Consider the following 18,311-nt stretch of genomic DNA (forward strand, 5'->3'; position numbering starts at 1 on the left):
CGGGCTTGGGTTCGGTTTTTTTTTAATAAAAAAAAAAAAACCAGAATCCTCCGCGTCAGTGTCGCCTGTCAATCACCACACGGGGGGGGCGGGACTTCCTCATCCCGGGTGCTGAGTGCTGTGCTCAGTCCTCCTGGGTGCTGTGCTGAGTCCTTCCAGGTCCTAGGTGCTGCGCTGAGTCCTTCTGGGTGCTGTGCTGAGTCCTTCCAGGTCCTCGGTGCTGCGCTGAGTCCTTCTGGGTGCTATGTTGAGTCCCCAGGTGCTGTGCTGAGTCCTTCCAAGTGTTAGGTGCTGTACTTGGTCCTCCTGGGTGCTGTGCTCAGCCCTTCCAGGTGCTAGGTGCTGCGCTGAGTCCTCCTGGGTGCTGTGCTGAGGCCATGGCCGCCCTGCGGCTGCTGCTGCTGCTGCTTCTGGCGCTGGCGCCGCCCCTGGCCTGCGCGATGACGTCACGGCCGGGTACGTGACGTGGCCCCGCCCCCTCTCCCCGCTGTCAGTCATTCGGGGTCCATCCCGGGGTGCTGGGGGCTGAGTCCTCCCTGGGTGCTGGGAGCTGAGTCCTCCCTGGGTGCTAGGTGCTGAGTCCTCCCCGGGTGCTGGGGGCTGAGTCCCCCCGCCCCCCCCCCCCCCCCCCCCCCCCGTGGGTCCCCGATGACGTCGCCCCGGCCCCGCCCCCGATGACGTCACCCCGGCCCCGCCCCCCCTCCCCAGCCCCGCTGTTCCGGAACCTGACCCTGGATCCCGCCTTCCTGTGCCAGTCCTGGGACAGCTACATCACTTCCGCGGCCCGGGACATCCTCTGCTGCAAGGGGGCGGAGTCGCCGAGGAAGGTGAGGGGGCGGGGCCCCGGCGCGGGGGCGGGACTACGTTTCCCAGAGTGCCCTGGGACGGCGACCGGAAGTGGGGGGTTCCCGGGACCTGGATGTGCGGGACTACATTTCCCAGAGTGCCCTGGGATGGCGACCGGAAGTGGGGGTTCCCGGGACCTGGATGTGCGGGACTACATTTCCCAGCATCCCGTGCGTCAGTGGCAGGAAGTCTGGGGGGGTCGCTGGGGCCCGGCAGCGTGGGCGGGACTACGTTTCCCAGAGTGCTCTGCGGGGTCACACAGGGTCGTGGTGGGCGGGTGAGGTCTTCGGGGGCGCGGACTCTGGGCGCTGTGGACTCCATTTCCCAGAATGCGCTACATCAGAGGCAGAAGTGGAGCCCTGGGCCCTGGCTCTGTGGGACTACGGTTCCCAGCATCCATTGCGCCTGTGGTCGGAAGTGGGTGTCTGTGTCCCTGGGGACTGGGACTACGTTTCCCAGAGTGCCCTGCGTCAGTGGCAGGAAGTGGGTTTATGTGAGTTCGCTGTGTGGGACTACATTTCCCAGCATCCAGTGCGTCAGTGACCGGAAGTGGGTTTTATGTGGCCCGGCTGTCTGGGACTACATTTCCCAGAATGCCCTGCGTCAGTGGCAGGAATTGGGGGTGTCTGGGGGCCCTGCGGTGTGGGACTACATTTCCCAGAATGCTCTGGGACAAGAACCGGAAGTGGGGGTTTCTGTGTCCCTGCTGTGCAGGACTACGTTTCCCATGGGGCTTTGCGGTGGCGACCGGAAGTGGGTCCCGGAGGGACAGGAAGTGGGTTCCGGAGGGACAGGAAGCGGGTCCAGGAGGGACAGGAAGTGGGCGCAGGAGGGACAGGAAGTGGGTCCAGGAGGGACAGGAAGTGGGCGCAGGAGGGATAGGAAGTGGGCACAGGAGGGACAGGAAGTGGTCCAGGAAGGATAGGAAGTGGGTCCAGGAGGGACAGGAAGTGGGCTGCTGGGACGGCCGGAAGTGACCCCCGCCAGGCCCCGCCCACTGCCCCGCCCCCTCCCCCTGGCAGGCCCCCGCCCACCGCACCTTCTGCACGTTCCTGTCGCTGTGTCACATGACCGAGTTCTGCGTATTCCAGGGATGGGTGGTGCTAACTTGAGTGGGCGGGGCTAGTAGGGATGGGGGATATCAGAGTGGGCGGGGCTAAGTGTGGATGGTGAGGGGGCGGGGCCGGACGGGGTGGGCGGGGCCGACTGGGACAAGGGAAATGCCGGGGTGGGCGGGGCTAGCCGGGTGGGATATTGTAGAGTGGGCGGGGCTAAACAGGGGACGGGGATTTCCATTGTGGGCGGGGCTAACGGGAGTTGGGAAATGCCGGGGTGGGCGGGGCTAACCGGAGTGGGCGGGACAAACCGGGACGTGAGCTTCCTGTGGAACTTCTGGAGTGGGCAGGGCCGACCAGGGTGGGGGCGGGGCTAATGACGTCACTTCCTGTCCCGCCCCTCCCCCAGGCACGGCCGGGAAGGGGACCGCGAGTGCGAGCGCTAGGACCTCATTGGCCTGCGCTGGGGCGGAGCCAGGGAGGTGGGCGGGAAGGGACGCGGCCGTCATCAGAGGAAGCCCCGCCCCCTCGCCCCATAGGCCACGCCCCCTCTTAGGCCTGGAAACCCTGCCCCTCACGCTCTCCGAGGCCCCGCCCCCTCAGCCTGGCACCACCCCTGGCCCCGCCCCTCACCCCCTAGGCTCCGCCCCTCACTCCTGGCCCCGCCCCTCACCCTAGGCCCTGCCCCCTCCCCTAGGCCCCGCCCCCATCCTCACCGCGCTCCCGGAAGCACAGCCTCCGCCTCTGGTAGGCGATGAAGCTCCAGCCGGCGCCGGTGACCGCGGCCACCGCGGCCCCAATGAGGCCGGGGACCAGGCCCTGGGGGGCGGAGCCTGCGGGGTGGGGGGGCGGGTGCTGTGCTCGGTACTCCCGGGTGCTGTGCTGAGTCTTTCCCTTCACTGGGTGCTGCACCGAGTCCTCTTTTCCCCCTGGGTGCTGTGCTCGGTACTCCCAGGTGCTGCGCTGAGTCCTCCCCTCTCCCCCGGGTGCTGCGCTGAGTCCTCCCCTAACCCGGGTGCTGTGCTGAGTCCTCCCCCCCCCGGGTGCTGAACTGAGTCCTCCCCTCACCCCCGGGTGCTGCGCTGAGTCCTCCCCTCTCCCCCAGGTGCTGTGCTGAGTCCTCCCCCCCCCCCCCCCGGGTGCTGCACTGAGTCCTCCCCTCCCCTCCCCCCCCCCCGGGTGCTGCGCTGAGTCCTCACCGTCCGCCTCAGGCTCCTCCTCCCCTTGGGGTCCTTGGCCTCCACCTGGGTAGGAGAAAGGACGTCACTGTGGGCGGGGCCTGCGCGGCGATGACGTCATCACAGTGGGCGGGGCTATGACACCACAGGAGGGCGGGGCCATGACATTGCCGTGGGAGGGGCTATGACATCACAGGTGGGTGGGGCTATGACATCACCAGGGTCTCGACATCACGGGTGGGCGGGGCCACAAAACTGCCGTGGGCGGGGCTATGACCACCAGGGTTGCGACACCACAGGTAGGCGGGGCTATGACATCACAGTGGGCGTGGCCATGACATCACGGGTGTGGCTATGACATCACCGGGGCGGTGACATCGCAGGTGGGCGGGGCTATGACATCACAGTGGGCGTGGCCTCACCTTTGCCCCCGGTGGCGTCTTCCAGGTCCGTGTTGAAGTCGCCTGGGAGGGGACGGATTTGCACAAAATTAGCATGGATTTGCATAAAATCAGCATGGATCAGCATACGGAGCCAAGGAAATGGCCTGATTCGCATAAATTAGCGTGGATTTACGTGGCAGGAGTCTCATTAGCAACTGGTCATTAGCATGCATCTGCATAAATTACCGGCAGTTCGATTAGCATATATTTACATAAGCGGATCGTGTGTCTCCCCGGGCTCATTTGCATGGATTTGCATAGCGGCGAGCCATGCAAATGGGGCTGATTTGCATAAGCCACACTCACCTAGCACACGCCAGCGCGGCCTCCTATTAGCATGCATTTACATACCCGGTCGTTAGCAAACATTTGCATACCGCCCTGCAAAGCCCGAGGGGTTCGAGGTCGTTAGCATAAATTAGCAAACCGGAAGTGAAGGGAGGGGGGGGCGGGGTCCCCCAGTCGCTGCCTCAGTTTCCCCACACCACGACCTCACCCGATGGCGGAGGCTTCTTAGGCGGCGACGTCGGCTTCTTCGGTTCTGGGGGGGGAAAAAACCAGGAAAATTTTATTAAATTCATTAAATATTAAATATTTTATTAAATCTATTGATTATTAAATATTAAATTAAATTTATTTATTAAAAATGTTAAAAAATTTATTAGATTTATTTAATATTAAATATTAAAAATTTTATTAGATTTATTTGTTAATATTAAATGTTAAAAGTTTTATTAAACTTATCAAAAAATTTGTTAAAAAAGATTTGTTCCAAAAAAAAACAGGTGAATGAAAAAACTTCACTTTTGCCTCCTCCCCTGAAAAAAAATTTCATTTCTTCATGTTTTTGAACATTTTTTATTAAATTCATTTAATATTAAATATTAAAAATTTTATTAAACTTATTAAAAAATTGATCAAAAAAGATTTGTTCCAAAAAAAAATAGACGAACGAAAAAATTTCATTTTTGCCTCACAAATATTTCATGCCTTCATTTTCCTTTTTTTTTTCCTGAAATGGAAATTTTCCATTTATTTATTTGTTTTCATTTATTTATTATTTATTTATTAATTTTTAAGACCGGAATTTCCCGGTTTTTTTTTTTTTTTGGCTGGAAGCCTCGGCCCCGCCCCGCCCCCCCCCCCCCACTCACCATCAAGCGCGTCCAAGAGGTCGAAATCTGGAAGGAAAAAGATAATTAAAAATTAAAAAAAATTAAAAATTAAAAAAATATATTAAAAATTAAAAAATGTCACAACCTGTGAGTCATTTTTTTTCCCCCTCCACCCATGCTGACGCCCAGGGCTGCACCCGCCCGGCCCTGAGTCACGGTGTCACGTGACCCCGCCCCTTCCTCCCCGGGAATTGCCGCCCCTTGGGGTTGGTTGATTGACTTCACGAGAACGCGGTCCGGAGTGGGAGGGGCGAGGGGCGGGGCCAGAGTCACGTGGGTCCTGGAGTGGGGGGGCGGGGGTGTGGGCGTGGCGCACGGCATGCCGGGAGCAGCCGCGCCCCAAAAGTTTTTAAAAAGAAAAAAAAAAAATTCCAAAAAATAAAAAATTTCAAAAAAAACCCCAAAAACAGAAAAAAAAAAATCCTCGGCGGCGGCGGCGGCGGCAAAAAATTTTCCAGCGTTCCCCACGCGCGCCGCGGCGGGAGCTGCGGCCGGGGATTGATGGCGAAGGGGAGGGAGGCGGAGGCGCGGACTCCTAGGCGCCCGCAGCGGCCCCATGCGCGGAACCCGAACCCCGCCGCGACCCCGCCGTGACCCCCGCCGCGACCCCTGACCCCGCCGCGGCCCCTGACCCCTGACCCCGCCCCGACCCCGCTCACCCTGGCCCTGGCCGAGGCCTTCGAGCAGCGCAAACGCAAAGAGGAGCAGGAGCGCGGGAGCCATGACCACGGCCGTGATTGAGGGCGGGCGGGAACTACATTTCCCAGGAGCCTCGGCGGCCGGGACGGGAAGTGCTTAGGGTCGAAACCGGAAGTGCCCTTTCCCTGGGCTCTAAGGCTCCGTATCGGGTCCGGGAAACTACATTTCCCAGGAGGTTCGGCGGCTGGGACCGGAAGTGCTCGGCACAGGCACAGGAAGTGCCTTGCCCTATGCGGTGAGACTCCGTTTCGGGTCTGGGAAACTACATTTCCCATGGTGCTCGGCGGCCAGGACCGGAAGTGTTCAAAATTGCACCGGAAGTGGGTTTTTTTTAGCTCCTAGGGTCCGTTTTGGGTCGCCGAAACTACAATTCCCAGGAGGCTCGGCGGCTGGGAACGGAAGTGCTCGGCGCAGGCACAGGCAGTGCCCTTTCCCTGGGCTCTAAGCCTCCGTATCAGATCCCGGAAACTACAATTCCCAGGAGGCTCAGCGGCTGGGACCGGAAGTGCTTAGGGTCGACCCGAAGTGCCCTTTCCCTGGGCTCTGAGGCGCCCGTTCCGCCATCTTTGTAGTACTCAGGTTTTCCGGTGCGGCGCGGTGGCCGGAAGTCCCGCCTCCGGCGTCACGGGGGGGGGGGGGGGGGTCGCGCCGGGGTGACGTCACGATGCAGTCGCTGGTGTCGCCCGTGACCAAGGCGCTGCTGGTCGCGCTCTTCATCTTCGCCATCCTCCTCATCCTCTATGTCATCCTCTGGTACATCTGCTGCGATGTCTTCTGCGACCACGGCCTCTGACCCCCGCGCCCCGCCCCCGTGACGTCACGCCCCGCCCCCCCGGATCCCCACTCGCCCCCGTGACGTCACCCGCGGGTGAGGACGGGAAAAAAAAAAAAAATATCTGCCGCGTTGGTTGATTGACTTCGCGATGGTAAAAAAAAAAAAAAAGACGTGACCCCTCACCCTTCCCCCGTGACCCATGACCTCCCCATAACCCCTGCCTTACCCCCGACCTCCCCCTGACCTCCCCGTGACCCCTCCCTGACGCCCGACCTCCCAGTGACTCCTGCCTGATGCCCTGACCTCCCCCTGACCTCCCTGTGACCCCTGCCTGACCCACCCAAGACTCCCTGTCCTCGTCTTGACCTCTCATGACCCTGTGACCCCAGGGGAGGGGGCGGAGTCCTCGGGGGACAGGAAGTGACCTCAGCGGCCTCGACCTCTGACCTTGGACTCTGGAGAGACCGCGCTGAAACATATTTAATTGGGAAATTTAAAATTTCGGTGGCTCATTTGCATGCGGATTTAAATATTTGGGGGGCCCCTCCCACCGGGTGGGGTCTATCTGCGCTTGGACCCGAATCAATTTGCATAAATCTGCATAGATGCGTGCGAATTTGCATAAACCTGCATAAATTTGCATGAATTTCATTGCTTGATGGATTTTCACTTTTTGCTTATTTCCCCCTTGCCCAGCTCATTTGCATATCCCCGCCCACCCTGACCCGGCCCCGCCCCCTCTCTCCCAGCAGGCCACACCCCCTGCCATGGACGCCCTCGGCCCCTGGGGTTTCCGATGACGTAACCGCCCGATGACATCACCACCTGATGACGTCGTCGCCCGAATGATGACATCACCGCCCGACGACATCACCGCCCAATGACGTCGCTGCCCGATGACATCACCACCCGATGACGTCGCCGCCGGAATGATGACATCACCGCCCAATGACGTCGCCGCCCGATGACATCACACTGCCCGACGACATCACGCCGCCCAAATGATGATGTCGCCGCCCGAACGATGATGTCACCGCCCGAATGATGACGTCGCCGCCCGATGACATCAAAGCCCGATGACATCACCGCCCGATGACATCACCACCGCCTCCAGCCATTTCGCGCCGCGTGCCTCCTCCCCCCCTCCCCACATCTTGCGTAGGCCCCGCCCCCGCCGGACGCCGCCATCCGTCATGTGACGCCATTTTCTACCATGTAGAGAGATCGCCCCGCCCCCCACCACCCCCCCCACCCCCGACCCTTGATCCCCCACTTACGACGTCGCCGCTGCTCGCGGAGGGACATCGCCCGCCAATAAAGGAAAAGGTATTTTTGAGCCTGGTTGGTGTGTGTGGCTGTCAATCAGCGGCGGAGGGGGGGGTGGCCCCGCCTCCCGATGACGTCACTCTCGGGTCGGGCCCGCCCCCACCGCCCCCCGCTGTCAATCATCAGAACTGGGGTCCGCCCAGGTCGGGTGTCACGTGATTGGCAGGTGGTGGGCGGGGTAATCCTGTTCACTTCCTGCCTGTGGGGGGGCGGGAGGACACCCACTTCCTGTCGGGGGGCGGGACCATCACACGCCAGCTGTGGGACTCCGTTTCCCAGAGGGCCGTGCGGTGGCGACAGGAAGTGGGTCCCAGATGGACAGGAAGTTGGTATTGGAGGGACAGGAAGTGGGCACAGGAGGGACAGGAAGTGGGTCCAGGAGAGACAGGAAGTGGGTCCCGGAGGGACAGGAAGTGGGTCCCAGAGAGACAGGAAGTGAGCACAGGAGGGACAGGAAGTGGGCACAGGAGGGACAGGAAGTGAGCACAGGAGGGACAGGAAGTGGGCACAGGAGGGACAGGAAGTGGGCACAGGAGGGACAGGAAGTGGGCACAGGAGGGACAGGAAGCTGGTTATGGACAGGAAGTGGGTTCAGGAGGGACAGGAAGTGGGTTCAGGAGGGACAGGAAGTGGGCGGAGGAGGGACAGGAAGTGGGCACAGGAGAGACAGGAAGTAGGCACAGAAGGGACAAGAAGTAGGTCCAGGAGGGACAGGAAGTGGTCACAGGAGGGACAGGAAGTGGGTCCAGGAGGGACAGGAAGTGGTCACAGGAGGGACAGGAAGTGGGCACAGGAGGGAAAGGAAGTGGGCACAGGAGGGACTGGAAGTGGGCACAGGAGGGACAGGAAGTGGGCACAGGAGGGACAGGAAGTGGGTCCAGGAGGGACAGGAAGTGGGCACAGGAGGGACAGGAAATGGGTCCCGGAGGGACAGGAAGTAGGCACAGAAGGGACAAGAAGTAGGTCCAGGAGGGACAGGAAGTGGTCACAGGAGGGACAGGAAGTGGGTCCAGGAGGGACAGGAAGTGGTCACAGGAGGGACAGGAAGTGGGCACAGGAGGGAAAGGAAGTGGGCACAGGAGGGACTGGAAGTGGGCACAGGAGGGACAGGAAGTGGGCACAGGAGGGACAGGAAGTGGGTCCCTCACACAGGAAGTCGCTTTATTGGCCCCGCCCCGCCCCGCCCCGATTACCTCACTTCCTGGCCAGCATGACCTCAAGGTCGCCCCCGGTAGGGTGGCGCCTGTTGCGGGAGAAGCCTGCGGCGGCGGCCATGGCGTGGAACTCGGCCTCCGTGCGCTCGCGGCCGCGCGTCTGCAGCAGCATCGTCAGCGATAGGAGCAGCGCGCGCGCCGGGCCGCGGCCCCCGGGGGTCAGCACGGCCTCGACCAGGAGGACGGCAGAGTCTGGGGGGTGACGGGGGGACGCCCGTGGTGACCCCGTGACCTCTGGGTGACCCCTGTGACCCCATGACCTCTGTGTGACCCATGGGCGACCTCTGGGTGACCACTTTGACCCCCTTAATCCCTGGGTGACCTTTTGGTGACCCATGGGTGACCCCTGTGACCCCATGACCTCTGTGTGACCTCTGCGTGACCCCCTTAATCCCTGGGTGACCTCTGGGTGACCCATGTGACCCTGTGTACCCATGACCTCTGTGTGACCTCTGTGCGACCTCTGTGACTCCCGTGACGCCTGGGTGACCTCTGTGTGACCTCTGCGACGCCTCGATCTCCGTGGTCCCGGGTGACCTCTGCGACCCCCTCCATGACCCCACGGGTTCCATGACCCCTGTTTGAACTCGGTTCCTCCTGGGTGACCCCCGTGACCTCCGGCCGACGTCCGTGACCCCCGCGACCACCCCCGCGACCCCTGCGACCCCCGACCGGCTCCCGCCCGCCGCTGCTGACCCGGTCCGCCCGCGCGCCCGATCCTCCCCAGCAGCTGCGCGGCGTCTGCGTCCGTCCAGTCGTGCAGGACCCGGGCCAGGATGTATAGGTCGGCGCGCGGGAGCGGGGACCGGAAGAAGTCGCCTGGGGGTCAAGGGGTCAAGGGGTCAGGGGGCGGGGCCTCCGGGGTCACGGGGGTGATGGGGCGGAGAAATCCCATCCCCCGATGCGTGATGGACAGGCGGGCGGGGCGGGGGCCCGCCCACCCGATACAGGAAGTGCCCGGACAGGACACAGGAAGTGCCCGCACAGGACACAGGAAGTGCCCGCACAGGATACAGGAAGCGCCCAGACTGGACACAGGAAGCGCACAGGAAGCGCCCGCACAGGACGCAGGAAGCTCCCAGACTGGACACAGGAAGCGCCCGTGCAGGAAACAGGAAGTGCCCGGACAGGACACAGGAAGTGCCCGGACAGGACACAGGAAGTGCCCGAAGAGGAAACATAGGAAGCAGGAAGTGCCCGGACAGGAAACAGGAAATGCCCGGGCAGGACACAGGAAGTGCCCGGAGAAAACACAGGAAGTGCCCAGACAGGACACAGGAAGTGCCCGGACAGGAAACAGGAAGTGCCCGGACAGGAAACAGGACGTGACCCGCCCCAGGCCCCGCCCCTGGCCCACCTCCCAGGAAGCGGACGGGCGGGTCCCCCCGTGGGCGCCGGAAGTGGGCGCGGGCGGCAGCGACGACGTCGCGGGTGTCGAACACGGACACGGAGCTGGCGGGGTGGAGGCGGGCACAGGCCGCGGCCAGGGCTCCGGAGCCGCCTGGGGGACGGGGGGACTCAGCGCAGCACCCGGGGGGAGGGGAGGACTCAGCGCAGCACCCGGGGAAGAGAGGAGGACTCAGCGCAGCACCCGGGGGGAGGGGAATACTCAGCGCAGCACCTAGGAGAGAAAGGAGGACTCAGCGCAGCACCCAGGGGAGAGGGGAGGACTCAGCGCAGCACCCAGGGGAGAGGGGAGGACTCTTCGCAGCACCCCGGGGGCCGGGCCTCACCGCCGACGTCACAGATGACCCTGAACTCCGAGAGGTCAAAGGCCGTGAGCACCCGATGCCCCGCCCACCCCAGGCCCCGCCCCGTTCCGCTGGCCCCACCCATTCTAGCAGGGCCCGCCCACCCCAGGCCCCGCCCCTACTGCACGGCCCCGCCCACCCCAGGCCCCGCCCCTACCGCACGGCCCCGCCCCCATAGGCCCCGTCCACCCCAGGCCCCGCCCCTACCGCACGGCCCCGCCCAGCTGGCCCCAGCACCGCGCCGTCGTCCCGGCCAGGTAGCGCAGCATCGCGCGCTGAGACAGGGGGCTGCCCGCCAGCAGGAACCGGCGCGAGAGACGCGTGAGGGAGAAGGCGGAGCCTGCGGGGAGAGGGGGCGGGGCCGGGGCGATGATGTCATCGGGGGCGGGGCCCGCGAGAAGGGGCGGGGACTGCGGGAAGGGCGAGGTCATTGGGGGCGGGGCCTGCGGGGAGAGAAGGCGGGGCCGGGGCGATGATGTCATCGGGGGCGTGGCCTGCGGGGACAGGGGCGGGGCCGGGTGGAGGGCGACGTCATCGGGTGGGCGGGGCCTGGAGTGGGATGACATCGTCTTCCCCTCGCCCCGCCCCCGTTCCCCTCCCCTATGATGTCATCATCGCCCAGCCCCGCCCCCGTGACATCATCCCCTCCTCCTGGACCCCGCCCCCATGATGACATCACCTAAATGCCCCGCCCCCACGACGTCGCCTCCTCCTCCCAGGCTCCGCCCCTATGACCTCCAGGCCCCGCCCCTGGTGACATCATCATCACCTCCTTCCAGGTTCCGCCTTCTCCCAGGCCCCGCCCCCCAGTGATGTCATCACCTCCTTCCAGGCCCCACCCCCGTGACCCCCAGGCCCCGCCCCCAGTGACGTCACCACCCCAGACCCCGCCCCCGCGACCCCCAGGCCCCGCCCCCTGTGACGTCATCACCTCCTCCGCCCCCGCCGTCTTCCGCGCTCAGGAGCCCCAGCCCTGCGCAGGCGTCCAGCAGCCGCCGCGTCCCCCGAGGACTCGAACCCAGGGCCCGGGCAACCGCGGCGGTTTCGAGGGGCCCCGCGGCCAGGGCCTCGAACAGGCCAAGGTCGGAGGCCGTGAACAGGACCTGGGGGGCGTAGGGGGACTCAGCGCAGCACCCGGGGGGACTGAGCACAGCACCCGGGGGGACTGAGCACAGCACCCGGAGGGACTGAGCACAGCACCCGGGGGGACTGAGCGCAGCACCCGGGGGGGGGTACTGAGCGCAGCACCTGGGGGGGACGGAGCGCAGTACCCGGGGGGGACTGAGCACAGCACCCTGGGGGGACTCAGCGCAGCACCCGGATGGAGGACCCAGCACCCAGCAGCCAGGGACACGGAGCGCAGCACATGGGTGGACTCAGCACCCAGCACCTTCGTCTCAGCGGACTCGGTGCAGCACCTGGGGTGACTTAGTCCAACACCCAATGGGACTGAACACAGCACCCAGGGGGGGACTCAGCACCCAGCACCCTGGGGGACTCAGCACCCAGCACCTTTTTCTCCAGGGACTCAGAGCAGCATCCCGGGGAGGACTGAGCGCAGCACCCGGGGGAACTCAGCACTCAGCACCTGACTCTTAAGGGAGTTAGGACGGCCCAGGAGGGAGACTCAGCGCAGCACCCAGAGAAGGACCAAGTATAGCACCCAGGGAAAGGCAGCCCAGGGCACAGCGGCCAGGGACTCAGCGCAGCACCCCGGGGAGGACTGAGCGCAGCACCCACCTGCGAGACCATGAAGCCGTGCGCGTAGTCCATGAGGAGAGGGAAATCCCCGTCCTCGGGGTCCCCGTCCGCGGCCTCGGCCATCGTCGGCCCCGGGTGCTGGGTGCTAGGTCGATCTGGGATGGGCGGGGGGGGGGACTCAGCGCAGCACCCGGGTCACCCAGCACCAGGATAACCTAGCACCCAGCACCCAGATTACCCAGCACCCGGATCACCCAGCACCCAGATCACCCAGCACCCAGCACCCCGCCCAGAGACCACACCGCAGACGCCGGGCGCAGGGGGGGCAACGACCTTATTGAACCCAGGCGGAGTCCGCGCGGTCACAGAGGATTCGAATTCGCACCTGGGGCGGGGAAAAAAAAAAATCTCAAACGACCTGGTGGGGGGGGAATGGGGGCGGCCATCTTCCCAGGGATTCGAATCCGCACCCGGGGCGGAAACAAAAAAAAAAAAAAAAAAAAACCTCGCACTCGGACCCGGTTCCCAGCATGCCCCGGGGCCGTCCGTCCATCCGGCCGTCCTCACCGGGTCCACGCCCCGCGCCTCCGCGGTGACCGCGACCGGGACCGAGAACGGCGGCCGTGCCCGTGGTGCCCGTGGCTGTGGCTGCTCCGGCGGCGGAGACTGCGACGACGGCGATGGCCGCCGCGCGACTCCTCGCACTCGGGCCCCCGGTGGTCGCCCTTGTCGCGCTCGCCGCCGCCGCGGTCGCGGGTCGGGGTCGACGCGGCGTCCGCGCCTGGCTTAGGCGTCGCGTTCTCGGGCGCCATCTTGGGTTCGGGGTTCGAGTCCTGCGCCGCCGCCGCCGTTGCAGGTTCGGGGTTCGAGTCCTGCGGCGGCAACGGCGGTGTCGGGGGCGGTGGGGGCGCCCGCGCGTGGGTCACGCGGTGCAGGATGTCGAGCACGGGCCGCAGGAGGGCGTCGTTGGCGCCGGGTTCTGGATTCGAGGAGGCGGCGTCGTTGGCGCCGGGTCCCGGGTTCGAGTCGCCGGCGGCCGGGCGCTGTCCGAGCAGCAGGGAGAGCAGGCGCCGCCTCAGCTCGCGCTCCCGCCGCTGCAGCCCCAGCGCCCGCGCCTTCTCCTCCACGCGGCACAGCTCGGCCTCCTGCAGGCGGCGCCGCTCCTGCTCCTCCTGGCGCGCGCGGTGCTGGCGGCGCTGCTGCAGCTTCGCGGCCTGCGGGGGGGGGGGGAGGGGAGACTCGCACTCGGGACCCGGGACTCGGGCGCACGCGGGACGCCGAGGGTGTACGCGGCCGCGGGGGTGGGGCCTCGGGGCTGCGGTGGACTACATTTCCCAGAGTGCACTGCGGGGGTCGCACGGGGGCGGGGGGGAGCGGGGTGGGGTCGTCGGGGGCGGGGCCTGGGGCGAGGGGCGGGGCCTCAGGGTCCTGCGGACTCCGTGTCCCAGAGTGCTGGGAGTGCACATGTGCGACACCGCGTGTATACACACACACCGCGAACACGTGCGACACCACGTGTATACACACACACACCGTGCACACGTGCGACACCAAATGCATACGCAGACACACACCGCGCACACGTGCGACACCACGTGCATACACACACACCCACCGCGCACACGTGCGACACCACATGCATACACACACACCCACCGCGCACACGTGCGACACCACATGCATACACACACCCCGCACACATGCGACACCACATGAATACACACCCACCGCGCACACGTGCGACAGCAAATGCATACGCAGACACGGCGCACACGTGCATACACACATACACACCGCGCACACGTGCGACACCGCATGTATACACGCACACCGCGCACACGTGCAACCCCGCCTGCATACACACCGCGCACACGTGCAACACCGCGTGTATACACACCTCCCACATGTATACATGCACACGTGCAACACCGCGTGCATACACACCACGCACAGTGCAACACCGCGTGTATACACACCTCCCACATGTATACATGCACACGTGCAATCCCGCCTGCATACACACCGCGCACACGTGCGACACCGCCTGCATACACACCGCGCACACGTGCGACACCGCATGCATACACACCGCGCACACGTGCGACACCGCCTGCATACACACCGCGCCCAAGTGCGACACCGCCTGCATACGCACCTCCACGCGGCCCAGCAGCTCGGCCACCAGCCGGATCGACTGCAGGTTGCGCTGGGCGAGCAGCAGCTTCCGCTCCTCCGTGCGGATCTTCTCCTGCAGGCGCCGCTGCTCCTCAGCCTGTTGCTTCTCCGCCCGGCGGCGGCTGTGGCTGTTCCCGCTCCCGCGCCCGCTGCTCCCGGCGGCGCAGCTTCTCCTCCCGGCGGCGCGCGCTGCTGCTGCTCCAGCTGCTTCTGCTTCCTGCGGGGGGCGGGGCGGGGTGAGGTCATCGGGAGGGGCGGGGCCTCTGGACTACATTTCCCAGAGTGCTCTGCGGGGGGGGGGGTGGGGGGTGGGGATGGGGGTGGGGCGATTTACATACTATGATCTGCATATGCATGAGTATTCAGGACCTCATCTGCATACCGGGATTTGCAAATTCATGAAGCACGGGCCATTTGCATACTACGAGCCGCATGCACAGGAGCGCCTCGTTTGCATATGCGCGCCACGGGGGCGATTTACATACTACAGTTTGCATATTAATGAGCAGCCAGGACCTCATTTGCATGCCGGGATTTGCATGCTCATGCCGTGCTTGCATATTCACGAGCAGCCAGGACCTCATTCGCACACCGGGATTTGCATATTCACGACCCCATTTGCATACCGGGATTTGCGTGTTCATGACCCCATTTGCATGCCGGGATTTGCATATTCATGATCTCATTTGCATGCCAGGATTTGCACATCATGGCCAGAAGCAAGGCGACAGGAAGTGGGCACAGGAGGGACAGGAAGTGGGCACAGGAGGGACAGGAAGTGGGTACTGGAGGGACAGGAAGTGGGTCCAGGAGGGACAGGAAGTGGGCACAGGAGGGACAGGAAGTGGGCACAGGAGGGACAGGAAGTGGGTCCAGGAGGGACAGGAAGTGGGTGCAGGAGGGACAGGAAGTGGGCTCAGGATGGACAGGAAGTGGGTCTCGGATGGACAGGAAGTGGGTGCAGGAGGGACAGGAAGTGGGCGCAGGAGGGACAGGAAGTGGGTGCAGGAGGGACAGGAAGTGGTCCAGGAGGGACAGGAAGTGGGCGCAGGAGGGACAGGAAGTGGGTCCAGGAGGGACAGGAAGTGGGCACAGGAGGGACAGGAAGTGGGTCCAGGAGGGACAGGAAGTGGGCACAGGAGGGACAGGAAGTGGGCACAGGAGGGACAGGAAGTGCATTCCTGATGGACAGGAAGTGGGTTCCGGAGGGACAGGAGGTGGTCACAGGAGGGACAGGAAGTGGGTCCAGGAGGGACAGGAAGTGGGCACAGAAGGGACAGGAAGTGGGTCCCGGAGGGACAGGAAGTAGATCCCGGAGGGACAGGAAGTGGGTCCAGGAGGGACAGGAAGTGGTCCAGGAGGGACAGGAAGTGGGCACAGGAGGGACAGGAAGTGGGTCCAGGAAGTGGGTTCCTGATGTACAAGAAGTGGGTCCCGGATGGACAGGAAGTGGCCCAGTAGGGACAGGAAGTGGGCACAGGAGGGACAGGAAGTGGGTCCAGGAAGTGGGTTCCTGATGGACAAGAAGTGGGTCCCGGATGGACAGGAAGTGGCCCAGGAGGGACAGGAAGTGGGCACAGGAGGGACAGGAAGTGGGCACAGGAGGGACAGCAAGTGGGTCCAGGAGGGACAGGAAGTGTGTCCCGGATGGAGAGGAAGTGGATCCCGGAGGGACAGGAAGTTGGTCTTGGGGGGACAGGAAGTGGGTCCCAGATGGACAGGAAGTGGGTCCAGGAGGGACAGGAAGTGTGTCCCGGATGGAGAGGAAGTGGATCCCGGAGGGACAGGAAGTTGGTCTTGGGGGGACAGGAAGTGGGTCCCAGATGGACAGGAAGTGGGTCCAGGAGGGACAGGAAGTGGGCACAGGAGGGACAGGAAGTGAGTCCAGGAGGGACAGGAAGTGAGTCCAGGAGGGACAGGAAGCCCCCGCGCAGCCCCGCCCCGCCCCTGAAGCCCCGCCCCCGCGCTCACTGCTCCTCCTCCCGCCGCCGCTCTTCCGCCTCGCGCTCCCGCCGCTTCTGCTCCTCGCGTTGCAGCTCCAGCTCCCGCAGCTTCTGCCGCTCCAGCTGCCGCCGCCGGATCGAGGCCTCGCTCAGGTGCTTGGTGGCGTCGAACGAGACCTGGGGGCGGGGCCGGGGGGGTGGGGGTGTGACCTCGGCGCCCGGAAACCCCGCCCACCGTCCCTTCGCCTCCTTGAACCCGAGCCCCACGCCCCGATGACACCACCTCGAACCCGAGTCCTACTCCCATCACCTCGCACCCGAGCCCCACGCCCTGCCCACACGGCCCCGCCCACGAGCCCCGCCCCCCCCGCGGCCCCGCCCCCTACCTTGATGCCGCACGCCACCGCCTTGCCGTCCTCGCCCTTGTACATGAGCTTCACGCCCCGCAGCGCCGCCATGGTGCGCACGAACCCCGCGTACTCGCGGTACTGCACGTAGGCCTCGAAGTGAAGCCCGCCGCCCCAGCCGAACGTGTGGAACCCGCCGCGGCCGCCGCCTCCGAGGCCGCCGCCCACGCGGAGGCCTCCGCCGACCCCGCCGACCGCCGCCATCTCCTCGCGGTACGGGTCCAGCATCGGGATGTCCACCTGCCGGATCTCCCCGAACGCCGAGAACGCCTGGCGCAGCACCGCCTCGCTCGGGCGCTCCGTCCCGGCGGACACGGAAAACGGAGCGCTGGCGGAAGTGGACGAAGTGCTCGCGGAAGTGCTGGCGGAAGTGGCTTCACTCCTGGCGGAAGTGGCTTCACTCCTGGCGGAAGTGGACGAAGTACTGGCAGAAGTGGTGGCGGAAGTGGCTTCACTCCTGGCAGAAGTGGCTTCGCCACCATGGCCGCCGGCGCGGGGCGCGAACCATCGGCAGGGCAGCCCCTCGAGGTGGATGGTGTCGGGCCTCTCGCCGGGCCGGGTCTCGTTCATGTCGGCGGCGTCGCGGAAGAAGGCGTCCCAGTCGTGGCGGGAGGGGGCGTCGGGGCGGAACTTGGCGGCGCGGACGCGGAGCGGGTCCGGGAACCCCGCGAGCTTGAGGCCTCGGCCGTCCAGCTGCGCCAGGAACGGCCGCACCAGCGCCCGCTGCTCCACCTCGCCCTCGAAGCGGATGAAGTCCAGCGTGCTCTCGGCGATGCGCAGCGACGAGAACTGCGCGTGCGGCGCCCGCAGGGGCGGCGGGGTGGGCGGGGCCGGCGCCATGGAGGCCCCGCCCCCTTCCGCGGTGATGTCGTCGGGCCCCGCCCCCGCCACCATGGCCTTGAGCTGCTCCATCACCTCCCAGTTGGAGATCGACTTCCCCGGCAGACGGCGCGCGGGCAGCGCCACGCTGATTGCCAGCTTCGTGATCGGCTTCAGGTAGAGGCCGAGCGCCGGGCACAGCGGCGCCGCCTCTGACGGGTCGTGCACGATGGTGGCCGCCGACATGGCTGACGGGGGAGAGGGGGGGGCGGGGCCGGTGAGGGACACGCCCACCCCGCCCGATCGTCCTCGCCCTGAAGCTCCGCCCACCACGTCCTCCCGACCAATCCGTGTCTCTGTCCTGCACTATGGCTCCACCCCCAAGGGTGAGCCCCTCCCATCCGTGTCCCTGTCTTCTAGCCCCACCCACCATGTCCTCCCAGCCAATCTGGGTCCCCGTCCTGCCCTCTGGCTCCGCCCCCACAGGAGAGCTCCGCCCACCACGTCCTCCCAGCCAATCTGGGTCCCCGTCCTGCCCTCTGGCTTCGCCCCCACAGGAGAGCCCCGCCCTCCAGGCCCATCCGTGTCCCTGCCCTCTAGCTCCGCCCACCACGTCTTCCTGACCAATCCGGGTCCCCGCCCAGCCCTCTGGCTCCGCCCCCAAGGGTGAGCCCCGCCCTCACAATCCGCAACCACCCCTGCCTTATAGCTCCGGCCCCACAGGAGAGCCCCGCCCACCACTTCATCCTGACTAATCCATGTCCCCGTCCTGCGCTCTGGGTCCGCCCCCACAGGAGAGCCCCG

The 18,311-nt window shown here is 64.9% G+C and overlaps 3 protein-coding genes across 8 annotated transcripts; all 3 read right to left on the bottom strand.

Moving 5' to 3' along the window:
* Positions 1–30: 30 nt before the first annotated feature.
* Positions 31–5,427, bottom strand: LOC121443750 (CD99 antigen-like). 6 transcript variants are annotated; one of them, XM_041645550.1, is made up of 9 exons: positions 5,357–5,427; positions 4,677–4,703; positions 4,019–4,063; positions 3,502–3,543; positions 3,101–3,145; positions 2,618–2,734; positions 1,886–1,968; positions 731–879; positions 31–433 (listed from the first exon to the last, which is right to left on the bottom strand). In XM_041645550.1, exons 1-7 carry the CDS (start codon positions 5,418–5,420, stop codon positions 1,910–1,912), a joined length of 399 nt encoding a protein of 132 aa, XP_041501484.1. In that variant the 5' UTR covers positions 5,421–5,427; the 3' UTR covers positions 31–433; positions 731–879; positions 1,886–1,909. The 6 variants fall into 6 exon arrangements, with proteins under 6 accessions (XP_041501484.1, XP_041501483.1, XP_041501482.1 ...); XM_041645549.1 differs by having other exon boundaries at positions 731–1,251; XM_041645548.1 differs by having other exon boundaries at positions 731–1,311.
* Positions 5,428–8,691: 3,264 nt separating this feature from the next.
* On the bottom strand, positions 8,692–12,312 carry LOC121443725 (acetylserotonin O-methyltransferase-like). The gene is given in 7 exon segments (XM_041645522.1): positions 8,692–8,903; positions 9,408–9,530; positions 10,069–10,212; positions 10,445–10,548; positions 10,625–10,956; positions 11,386–11,565; positions 12,203–12,312. Coding segments are annotated over 7 exon segments (1,179 nt in total). The 5' UTR covers positions 12,287–12,312.
* Positions 12,313–12,566: 254 nt separating this feature from the next.
* LOC121443752 (A-kinase anchor protein 17A-like) lies at positions 12,567–17,826 on the bottom strand. Its single transcript, XM_041645554.1, is given in 8 exon segments — positions 12,567–13,377; positions 14,319–14,469; positions 14,471–14,524; positions 14,526–14,555; positions 16,310–16,458; positions 16,668–17,016; positions 17,188–17,490; positions 17,578–17,826. Coding segments are annotated over 8 exon segments (1,863 nt in total). The 5' UTR covers positions 17,754–17,826; the 3' UTR covers positions 12,567–12,726.
* Between the last annotated feature and the right edge of the window lie 485 nt (positions 17,827–18,311).

Source organism: Microtus oregoni, unplaced genomic scaffold, assembly GCF_018167655.1.
Source record: "Microtus oregoni isolate MIOR12 unplaced genomic scaffold, Mior012 000112F_ref0000385, whole genome shotgun sequence".
In the NCBI taxonomy this organism is placed as follows: Eukaryota; Metazoa; Chordata; class Mammalia; order Rodentia; family Cricetidae; genus Microtus; species Microtus oregoni.

Coding starts and splice junctions, on each gene's coding strand:
- LOC121443750 (XM_041645547.1), bottom strand. CDS start 5,420: ATGGCTCCCGCGCTCCTGCTCCTCTTTGCGTTTGCGCTGCTCGAAGGC. Junction 4,064..4,676: donor CCTCTTGGACGCGCTTGATG/GTGAGTGGGGGG, acceptor TTCCCCCCCCAG/AACCGAAGAAGCCGACGTCG. Junction 3,146..3,501: donor AGACGCCACCGGGGGCAAAG/GTGAGGCCACGC, acceptor TCTCCTACCCAG/GTGGAGGCCAAGGACCCCAA.